The 11,151-nt window shown below is 33.1% G+C and overlaps 1 protein-coding gene and 1 long non-coding RNA gene across 3 annotated transcripts; one reads left to right on the forward strand and one right to left on the reverse strand.

Annotated features, from left to right (window-relative positions):
- Positions 1–221: 221 nt before the first annotated feature.
- On the forward strand, positions 222–10,078 carry LOC107795498 (uncharacterized). 2 transcript variants are annotated; one of them, XR_012711663.1, is made up of 8 exons: positions 222–777; positions 879–961; positions 1,304–1,368; positions 1,454–5,467; positions 5,966–6,019; positions 6,109–6,216; positions 6,749–6,830; positions 7,619–7,878. XR_012711663.1 is itself a non-coding variant. In XM_075257246.1 (8 exons), exons 4-8 carry the CDS (start codon positions 4,070–4,072, stop codon positions 9,698–9,700), a joined length of 318 nt encoding a protein of 105 aa, XP_075113347.1. In that variant the 5' UTR covers positions 222–777; positions 879–961; positions 1,304–1,368; positions 1,454–4,069; the 3' UTR covers positions 9,701–10,078. The 2 variants fall into 2 exon arrangements, 1 of the variants encoding a protein (XP_075113347.1); XM_075257246.1 differs by lacking the exons at positions 6,109–6,216; positions 7,619–7,878 and adding an exon at positions 9,660–10,078 and having other exon boundaries at positions 1,454–4,123; positions 5,381–5,467.
- LOC107819628 (uncharacterized) lies at positions 7,544–9,652 on the reverse strand. Its single transcript, XR_012711664.1, has 2 exons — positions 9,465–9,652; positions 7,544–8,843 (listed from the first exon to the last, which is right to left on the reverse strand). It is a non-coding gene; the product is annotated as an uncharacterized LOC107819628 (long non-coding RNA).
- Positions 10,079–11,151: the final 1,073 nt, after the last annotated feature.

Consider the following 11,151-nt stretch of genomic DNA (forward strand, 5'->3'; position numbering starts at 1 on the left):
AAAGGTTCAAGTTGTGAATAACCCCCCTAAAAAAAATCAACTTGTGTCAGCACATGTTCTTTCCACATGCACGCAAATCAATGTGAGGTAAATATTTTTCTTTTGCGTTTTTTTTTTTTTTTAAAAAAACACTCAAATCTCTTTATCTTTACACTGCTTTATTCCTACACAATATAATATTAAACATAAAGTAATATAATTAAAACTCAAAAAATATTTAAAATATTAAAATATGAAATAACAATGGTTAAATATATAATTTTTGGCCAAACATCAATGGTGCAAAGGTTCAAGTTGTGAATAACCCCCCTAAAAAAATCAACTTGTGTCAGCACATGCTCTTTCCACATGATTTATCCATGCTGCACGGCACACACCTCGCTCCCACGTTCTCTCTTCTATAGATGTAACCAAAATGAATAAACAAAAAAACTTATCACTCAATATATTCACATTTAGTTTCACACTTGCACAGCCATTTCAAGACTCACGGATATTTGCAAGCAGAGAAGCTCCAATCACAAGTCCTTCACCGGAGAAGCTTCAGTGAAAATACATTCTTATTAATATTGATTTCTTATCCTTAGTCGTTGTGTTTCTACAGGATATTGATGGCAACAAGATCTGTTCAACTTGTCTGCTTACTTATTTGCTCTCTGGCCATCATCAAAATTGCATCTGCAAAAGTAAATGAATCATTTAAACAAGAGAAAGGCATAGATCATGCATACTTTGTTGAGAAAACAATTGTTCAGAATGCTTTGTCAAAAGGAGCAGGTTAATTACACTACTTATTATATGCAGAAATTAATAACTTAAATTAGACAAATAAATGCATGTAGTAGCATAAGAGTTATATTAATCCTTTTCACTTGCAGTGTGCTTGGACGGATCACCTCCAGCATACCATCTTGACCGAGGATTTGGATATGGAGTCAGAAACTGGATTATTCTACTCTCAGTAAGTTCAACATAGCACAAGTTTGATTCTACCGTTTTATATATAGACATATGGCTGTTATTTTTTTCCCAGAAATTACTTATGACATGGATAGTACAAATAATTTATACTATCAGGATAATTTAAAATGTCATAATAGGTTGTTTGCTTTATTTTCAGGTTACTAAATACTCTTGCTATGAGCAGTTAACTTAAGTTATCCTTTAGGACCTAGTATTGCAAATTTTATAGAAGTTAAAACTCTTTTTCTTCACAACATTGAGAAAAGTTTTGATCTCTAATTATTATGAAGACATGATTTTTGAATCTTTTTAAATATTCGAAATATTTTACTTTGTTTAGAGGGAGGAGCGTGGTGCAGAAACATCACAGACTGCCTGAACTGTTGGGTCCAGCCCACATTTTAAGTAAGTTGTTTTCTTCCTTTCTTCTTCATTTTTCAAAGTTGGCAGAAGCAGCCCACGTTTCTCATTTTTCTGTCAAAAATGACAGGCTGCAGAAGTTGAAAGGTCAAGGTTGGTAGGCATATTTTGCCTATAAAATGAGAGCTTCGGCTCTCATTCTTTTATCACAATCTCAGAGGAAAATATATCTGAGAGCTAGAAAGAAAGAGTGAGTTTTCACAGACAGGGTATAAGAAAATAGTCTGTGAAGAAAATAGAGAGTGTGAGCAATATTGTAGTGAGGTAAAATATCAAAAGAGGGTTATTTCTTTTGAGTATTGTAGTATTTTACTCGGGCCTACAAAGTGTAAATTCCTTACTATAGTGATATCAGTTGCTCCTCTCGGGGTCGTGGTTTTTCCCTTATTCAGAAGGGTTTTCCACGTAAAAATCTTGGGGTCATTGTTACTTTTTTATTCTTGTTAATTACCGTATCTCGGTGCTACATTATTATTCCGCTTTTATTACCGTGAATATTATTTTGGTAGGGAGTTTATTCCCAACATGAACCGTTCCAAGACCGATTTGGGTTCTTCAAAACTTATGACGCCATTTATATTTCTAGGCATTTTCAGCAAGAGCAAAAGTGAAAATCCAGGTTCTCTTGAATTAGGATACCCAACATCTTGTTTTGAATTATAAACAAAAAATTATTTCTTGACACAACTTGATGAAATGAAAATAATAAAAAGTTTGACTGACAAAGTTGGCTTATTAGATGTTTCAGTGGTGCAAATTGCTCTGTCCAATTTTTTGATCATACAGTTATTTATCGTAAAACATGCAGAATTTTACAATTGGAACAAAGTCTTTGTAAGATACTGTGATGGTGGAGGGTTCACTGGAGATATCGAAAGCATTGATCCCCTATATTCTCTTTTAAGTTTCTGTTTTAAAATCTATTTATGTTCATCTATATTAAAAGTAGAAAGCCATTAAGTTAAATTTTAAATTATCGAAATAACCTTCTTATCACCCATATATCCTATTCCATTTGTTTAATTTAAATGACACACTTTCCTTATTAGTCCGTTTAAAAAAATTGATACATTTGTATATTTGGGAATAATTTAACTTTAAATTTTTAATTTTATCTACTTTACCCTTAATAAGAATCTTTTATAACCACAAAAATATTATGAACTCATAAAGCTTTTGCCCCTTAAGTTTTTAAGACCACATATTTCAAAAGTTTTCTCTTTTTTTTTCTCAATCAAACTATATCATCTAAATTGAAATCGATGAAGTAGTTAATATTAAAAATATTAACGCCCAACCCCTAAGAGAAGACAACGCTTGAGACGCTACAACAGCCCCCAACGTAAATGACTTAACGACGGATTGAAATGGTGGCTTTTTTTCTTGCACTTTCACGTGTAATTCCTATTTTACAGTATGCTAAATTCCTGTTTTACTGAGTATGTTGTGTTCTCTCCGAGTCGGGGATGAATTATCAGCATTAATGGTTGAAGTACACTATAATGAGAAATTTATTACAGATTTTCCTTTTGGTGTCATTGTTTGACCAAAAAAGTGTTAAACTTTTTAGTTAAACTAGTGAATGATGAATTAAAGGGCGAGTCTTAGTTGAGCTTAATAAATTCTAGGCCAAATATAACAAGATACTCGAGAGATGAACAGTGCTTAAGGGCATTAAATAACGGATTTAACTTAATGATTGACAATGAATATAATAACATGAATATGTAATAAATATGGATAATGGCAATATGTGTAATAAGAAAGGATCCACCACCCAATTATTGTATGATTGAAACGTTCCTTTCCTCTGTCAACGACGTGAAAATGTGAGAAGTGAAGATGAATATGGAATCTTTGGATCTTGTGAACAAAGATTGAACAACGAGTGCTTGAATAAGTTAATCAGTGAACAAGACAACTTTTGTATATTCTCTTTTGTCAATCTTTACAATGTGCTCTTATCAAAAAGTGAAGATCCCTTTTTGTTCTCTATCTCTTGCTATTTATGAGGGATATTTCCCAAAAATCCTAAAAAGTACAACATAAAGAATATCCAAAGAAATATTCTTTATGTCTACCTCTGAACCTATGCTACTATTATTTCTTCATCCCGGCTACCCATTTGTGGCACCAACCTTTTTGAGAACAACCTTCATCAGTCGTTATACCATGGTCGACCTCGTCCTTTGTCATATTTATTTGTTACCGTCGAGTCACCAAATTTGGACCTATACAGCCACTAATCACTATTTGTATGTGAAGAAGTTATCATGCTTAAAAGTTCTTTCATATAAATTGTTTTTGCCATCGAATTCATCACAAGGCTAAGACAAGGGTTTGGATTACTAAGAAAGGGGAAGAAATGGATAAGTATAATATGCACATGTAGTTTGAAACAGTAGGAGTAATACATGACTATACTAATTATACTATATTATTAGTAGAGTCAAGCTGTCTCATCTAAATGGAAATAGACAGAGTATTATTTTTAAAAAGAGAAAAATAGACCAGTCCTCTTCTTGCGGTGTCTCCTCCAAATCACTCCCGAATCTTTCCGAAGTCAAACCAATCTGCCCCGCAATTCACAAAACAACAGATATCCATACGGAAATATCAAATAGGGAAACGGAGTTCAAATACAAAAAATGATCGGTCGCATCGTTACATCTTCATTGTGCACGATATGGTTCTTAAGCTTGTGTTTCAAGGTGTCAAAACACATTTCACTATGCTTCAGGTATTTACACTTTAGTGACAAAGAAACATTTTTAGGTTCAAACACGACGATTAAAAATCTAACGCCTGCCCCAACGAATACAGACATCTTTGTTATAGTATTAGGTTTTAGCAAGTTGCATGTACTTGCACCTATAGGAGAGAAAATTAAGAATTATTATTGAGTAAGTGGATTGAAAGTTGTGGCTTTTCTCCGACTCGTAAGTTCCTTGCTGTACGTTATTATTCACTACAATCACTTTGTAAGTTTTTGGTAGTATCGGACAGGCAAAGCAATTTTATCTGTGTTTGGCTTTCTCTCTCTCCTTTTTGTGGTTTTTTTTAGATGAAGGTATCTGGATATTAGAAATTTCATATAATTGATCTGTGGTAATTCGTAATTAGAGCCAAATTTTCAAAACGCACTCTTGGTAAGTGTTTACATTTTCTTTAATTTGACATCGAGTTTCTTAAAGAAAAAATACACTTTTCTCATTCTTTTAATCCAATTTTATATTGTTGGGCTATAGTTTTTAAATATTTTAATTTATGTGTATCTTTTTATGATTCAGTTGTTATGTTACTTGTTAAATTTTGGCATTCCTTTTGTTTTAATACTATTTATATAAGTGGATTCTCTAAAGTGATAATTTAAATATTTAATGAATGTGTTTACGCTTTCTCTTCTTCCATGAATTATTCCTCCATAGTGTTGGCTTATTTCGACTTGAATTGTTGACGTGGTTTGATAACCTTTATGAATTGATCATCTTATGTCGGACTAGAATGAAAATGAAATTGATTTTGAATAGTAGGCTTGTATTTGGAACATGTAGAAGAACTGTCAGGACAAAATAAATGTGTGAAATGTATTGCTACTTCTACAGTTTGAATTTGTGTCACTTTTATATGTAAAATATTTTCTCAAGGTGTGACGTTGCTTAGTACTTCTAATTTATTAAAGTGATATGCGCATTTTGGTGAAGAAAAGCGCATTAATGGGAAAATAAAACTTAGAATATGTGAAGTTCAAAATAAAGCCAAAATAACAACTGAATAGATAAAAATATGTATTAAGAAATTACAAAATAGGTAAAATATTCAATTTTTTTAGTGTTAGTACATAGACTATTGATTGTTTGTCGTATACTATATGACTCGAGATATACGTGAAACACAAGTGTCAAGAAGCTAGTTTACACATATTTATATTGAGTTTGAGACATTTCTTTATTGGTGAAAACAACATGGAACTCTACTCACTTCCTTTATTGTTTAGGCTACCAATCTTCATTTCAGAGGTGCAAGGATATTTGATGCAGTAATTGAGGATTTGTTAGCAAGAGGATTAAAGGATGCAAAGAATGTATGTAAATCTAAATTATAACTAAAATTTTATTTTCAGTATATTAGGTTTCATATTGAGATTATGCAATATTATTTAGTAATCGATTCATCTCACATACTAAGAGAGATTAATAATACAGACCATTCTTTCCGGTGGTTCTGCTAATGGATATCCAACAGTGTTATACTGTCATCGCTTTCACAATTTATTCCATAAAGCACATAGAGTGAAATGTTTGGTTGATGCCGGTTACTTTATATATATATATATATATATAAGAATTTTAAATTTCCCATATAGCAAATGACCGTAAATGCTATATATCTAACGTTGAGCATCTTATTTTTAATAGGAAAAATCCATGTCTAGCAAATGTGTTTGAGTCACTCTTTAGAGATGTGGTTAATTTACATGTATATTAATCCTATCTCTTCTTATTTATTTTTGTTTTTACCAATACATATCTGTTGATTTAAGGTTAGATCTGATATTTAAACCTATTTACTTGAGTTGCAGGGATCTATCAAAGTGTTACCAAAATCATGCACTTCAAAAATGAAACCAGAATTGGTACGTCTTGCTTCCTAGCTTGATTCAATTGTTATTTTGCGTCCTCTTTTGCCCTTGGAATAATTATACAAATTACCAATACACTGCAGCGTTTCTTCCCAGAAAACATACAACAAGATATCAAGACGCCTTTTTTTACCGTGATGTCAGCATTTGATAGTTATCAGATATGTTAGACAGTCATGCATTTGTTTCCAGTTAGTAGTTACTTTTTCCTCCACCATGTTTGGTTTGAAGGTCACTGCAATGATTTGAAAATGTGCACATACTAGGTGTAAGTTTAATCTTGAATTAAGCTGTTCTCGAATTACTCATAGGCCACCTAATTTAATAGAATATATGGTAAGTTATTTAAACTAGTTTGGAATTACTTTATATGCTAATATTTTTTTACACTAGAGTACTTTTTGGAAAAATTGACCAAATACAATTTGTTTATTAGATACAGAAAGACATACTTCTAAAAAATTGATCAAATCCAACCGCTTCTATCGAAAATTACTTAGGTGAAATACTATTTCTACTTCTCAAAATAAATAGTTTTTAGAAGTTTGACCCAATATGCTCTCAGTATATTTAAGCTGTAGTTTTTCCAGGTTATAATTTATCTCACTTGTAGAAGGTGACTAAGGCTTCTTTTAAAGTATCAATGGATATTAAACTCAACTATTTAGTTATGTGCTAGCCTTCCTTTTTCCATTTAAAGTTTTTAAATGAAATGTTTTTCAGGTGGACAGTATTATAGGCTCAAATATAGGCGAATGCATTCGAGCCCGAAACTGCACTGAAAGTCAGAACAATGACTTCAAAGGTCTGTACATGTACCTGGGTAAAATATACAGTTATAATTCTAGTTCTTTTGTTATTCAACGGACCTGCAGGGTCGAAGTTTCACTACTACTGAAACGTAAATATTCGGTTATGAGTTAGTGAATATGACAAACATTTTTCAACGGAAATTTTCATAAAACAACGGAAATTTAAATAGGAAGGGTAAGAGCATTCTTCACGTTTAATTTTATCAAGTAGAAATATATAAAGGGAGATGCAATTGAAACATATATACCCTAAAAATCATAATTTATTTAAGGAAAAAGACATAAGTTCCTCCTAAACTTGTCTTAAAAGCCATTTACATATCTAAAAGTACAAGGGGATGAATTGTAATCCTTTTTGACTTCTGTGTCCTTTAGTCAACTACTTTACCAATATAGTTGACTATGGTACTAATATTAACTATTAGTGTGTTGCAGAATGATAAATTGCAAAAATGAATTAAAAAAATTTAAAAAAAATTGAACGATAATATTTTATATTAGTTTGGATTCAATATGAATCGTAGTCCAGCCCTTGGGTTGGATGAGGTTCTCTATGATGGCTCCTTATCAAACTTTGTTACAAGAGGGTTTTGTGACTTCTTTGCACGTCACTATCTTGTTCTCTAAGATTTTGATACAATGCTTCCCCTCTCTTTCTATCTCTCTTTACACAGTAAATCAATGAAATTACAATGCTTGCTAAGAGTAGAACAAAGAGCTTGATATTAGTTAGATGAAAGTATATCTTATCATGGAGTACTTCATCTTTTTAAATACACAGAAGGAGGCCGTTGGAGTTATAAATATTCAGCAGATAATTTCCTTAATCTACTGCTGACAGAGAGATGACAACCAAGAGATTTGGTCTTTGAAAGATATTCCAAAAATAAAGTTGAAGCCTTCCAAGATGCTGCTTAATTTTCACATATATGCTTCCTTTCTGGATTGCTTTGAATTAGGTCATTCTTAGTAAATAAACTCCATCAATTGCTTGATTTGTGCTGGCGGGATTTCTTATTGAATGATTGATTCTTCTTACCATGTAAGCCGCTATCTTTCAGCTCTTGATTGATTCTTCGGATTCTTCTTTCCTTGTTAAGTTGCTAACTTCCAGCTTTTGATTGACTCTCTTTCCTTATGATCCACTGTCTTACTTTTCCTCGTGCGACAGACATTCTTTTTTTTCCTTTTTCTTTTTGCACAAGTGAATTGTCCTTCATCAATATGATCCTGCAATTTTACAAGTGATGTCATTATTAAAACAAGGCTAACAATCTCCCTCCTTTTGATGATAATAATTTGAACATTAATTAAGGATGATCAACTTATGATACTTCCCTGACATGAGCGTGTGGATCTTTTCCCCTTGAGTATGTGCTCCCCCTGAATTGATGTTCCTCCTGATATAATTCCTCACCCTCTTTTGCATCAACAAAAATAAAAGTACAGAAGAGATAATAATATATGCATATAAGTAGCTGACTTAACCATGGAAGCACCCGACTTAAGTAATTATCTAAGATCAGAAAAAACATAAGTCTAAGCACCATGTAGTCGACTAAGCTACTGAGTGTTCAGAACATCCACAAAACATACCAAAAAATATAAATTGTTAAAACAACCATACAAAATCAACAAAGGAAGTAAGTAAGGTGTATTAGATGGCGTCTTTCAACCTGATGATAGTTTGCTGTCATGATGATTGAGATTCCATCAATCAATACAGTCATGCACTTCCCTGAATGCACCAACTGGCTCATGTGCCATTCGTTCCAACTTGACTCGAATTTTTGAGGTATCAGATTTGGCTTCCTTTTATATTTCCCTGATGTCTTCCACCATTGTCTGGTAGCAGCAAGAAGTTCCTTGACAGTTTTAAATTTTTTATCTCTCCACCAATCTTGCGGAGAGTTCTGGATCAAATGAGTGAGAGGTTGAAGCTTTTGCCTTGGAGTGGGTTGTTATGGTCTTGCCTTCGGTCTCATGCTTCTTCACCTATATTCCTTCTGTAGATATGTACCCCATGTTAACAAAGTCTATAGAGTTATAACACTTAGGCACGAGAAGGAACGGAAGGTTTGAGAGAGATTTTGATGTGCTTCCAATAGACGGGTGATGATCATGTTGTATGGGAGACTAGTTGGGTCATCAGCACTTTCGAGCATAACGTAAATCACCTAGGACAAGAGTTTGACCCTGTCTTTAGCGAGTAAGAAGTAGGCTAGGAATATATCTGGCTGAGACAGAGTAGAAAAGGAAGCTCTTTTAGGAAGAATAGTGGTAGCAACAATTCTGGTTTCAAAATTGATATTGTTTGGCCTAGTTGATTTGGGAGAGGGTCAGTGGATGCTTTAGCAATGTATTTCTTTGATTGTTCAATCGAAACTTCAAGATCATCTAGCTAAGAGTTCTTAAACAGAGTGGCGTATCCGGAGCACTTGCAATTGAACATGGAATCAAAACTAGAGAAATCAAGAACAATGTATTTACCAAGAACCAGGGATTCAATTTTATCAAGTTTTGGGATCGAATATTGGTATAGAACATTCGAACAAAAGTTTAAAAACTCTGGGAGGGGCTTGAGTAAGTATGTTTTTCCATATTTAAAATTCGAAAAAGTCGTTTACCTTGCAATTGTTGCTTTCCATGTCTTCAAGATCGATGATTTTTCCATGTGCAATAGGTTTCTCCTTCAAAGCAATGTGCTTGTCTCAATTCGGGGTGTCCCAGAAGTTGATGTCAGAATCATACGGGCCATCTAGGTCAAATTTAACCTTCTTTGGAGAGATGTACTCAAGGTCTTCCATTGGTTGTTTTCACAGGGCTTTGCTTTCTCGACTTCGAACATCGTCGGAGGGTTTAACCGTAGAGGAGACAAATTCCTTAGACTGGAGATAGTCAAGATCAAGAAGTTTGTGGTTTTGAGGGGTTGATTTTGCCTTATTCCGCGAGCTTTTGCACATATATGGGGCAGAGTTCTTGGAATTTTTGGCCATAATTTTTGAGGATTTTATGAGAGACAAAGGAATAGTCTTGAGAGAAGTGAGTGTGACGGAGAAAAATAAGAGTAATTATAGATACTGACAGGAGAACTAAATGAAGGTTAGAAGAGAGACTAATTAGCAGTGTCAATGAAAAGACACGTCTGAACAGACGTGTCTTGAAGAAATGAAAGGGTGCGAAAAGGAGGGAAAGTAATTAATGAAGTGTTGAGGCAAATTTTTTAAGTCAGGAAAGGGAATATATGCAATCATAGAAATAATGCAATAGAATATATTATGCCCCAAATAAGTGAGAAATTAATGAGAATTAGAAATAATGCCAAGAGCACTTCTTAGTGTACCAAACCTTTCTTCAAGCAAGGGTTTGGTTAAAATATCTGCCAACTGATCCAACATTCCAATAAATAAAATTTTAATTTCTCCTTTTATCATATGATCTTCAATAAAATAATGCTTAATATCTATATATTTTGTCCAACACTGATGCACAAGATTTTTTTGATAAACAGATAGCACTAGAATTATCACAAAAAATTTGATTTGGTTTAAAACGAATATCATAATCATTAAGTTGATGTGACATTCATAGTAGTTGGGCGCAACATTGTACTATAGAATTATATTTTGCTTCTATTGTAGATAATGCTACAGAACTCTAATTTCGCTATTCCAAGAAATTACAGATTTTTCAATGAGTTGGCATGTTCCACTAGTGTTTTTTCTGTCATCCTGGTCACCTCCAAGATCTGCATCTAGAAAACCTTCTAATTTGAAATTGTTTGAACGAGGATACCTTAATTCACATGATGTGGTTCCAACAAGATAACGAGTCTTTTGACTGCAATCAAATGAGATTCTTTGGGAACTAACTGGAACCCAGCACATTTGCATGCGCTAAACATGATATCTAGTCGAGCAGCGGCTAAGTAGAGTAAAGAACCAATCATTCCACGATACTTGGTTTCATCCATGGTTTTTCATCCTTTATCCTTATCTAAGGACCATGATGGACTCATTGGTATTTCGATTGATTTTGCATTTCCATTCCAAATTTCTTGATGAGTTTCTTGGTATATTTTGTTTGGAATATGAATATACCTTTCTCTAATTGATGAATTTGAAGTCCAAGGAAGAAAGCAAGTTCTCCCATCAAACTCATTTTGAATTTGTTTTGCATAAAGTTTGAGAAGTCCTTGCATAAATCAGGGTTAGCGCTTCCAAAAATAATACCATCAACACAAATTTTAATAATAATGTTACTAAATGAGGATCGCTTGATATAATTACATGATATACCACATAACTCAGATAC

The sequence above is a fragment of the Nicotiana tabacum genome, chromosome 7 (assembly GCF_000715075.1).
Source record: "Nicotiana tabacum cultivar K326 chromosome 7, ASM71507v2, whole genome shotgun sequence".
Lineage (NCBI taxonomy): Eukaryota > Viridiplantae > Streptophyta > Magnoliopsida > Solanales > Solanaceae > Nicotiana > Nicotiana tabacum.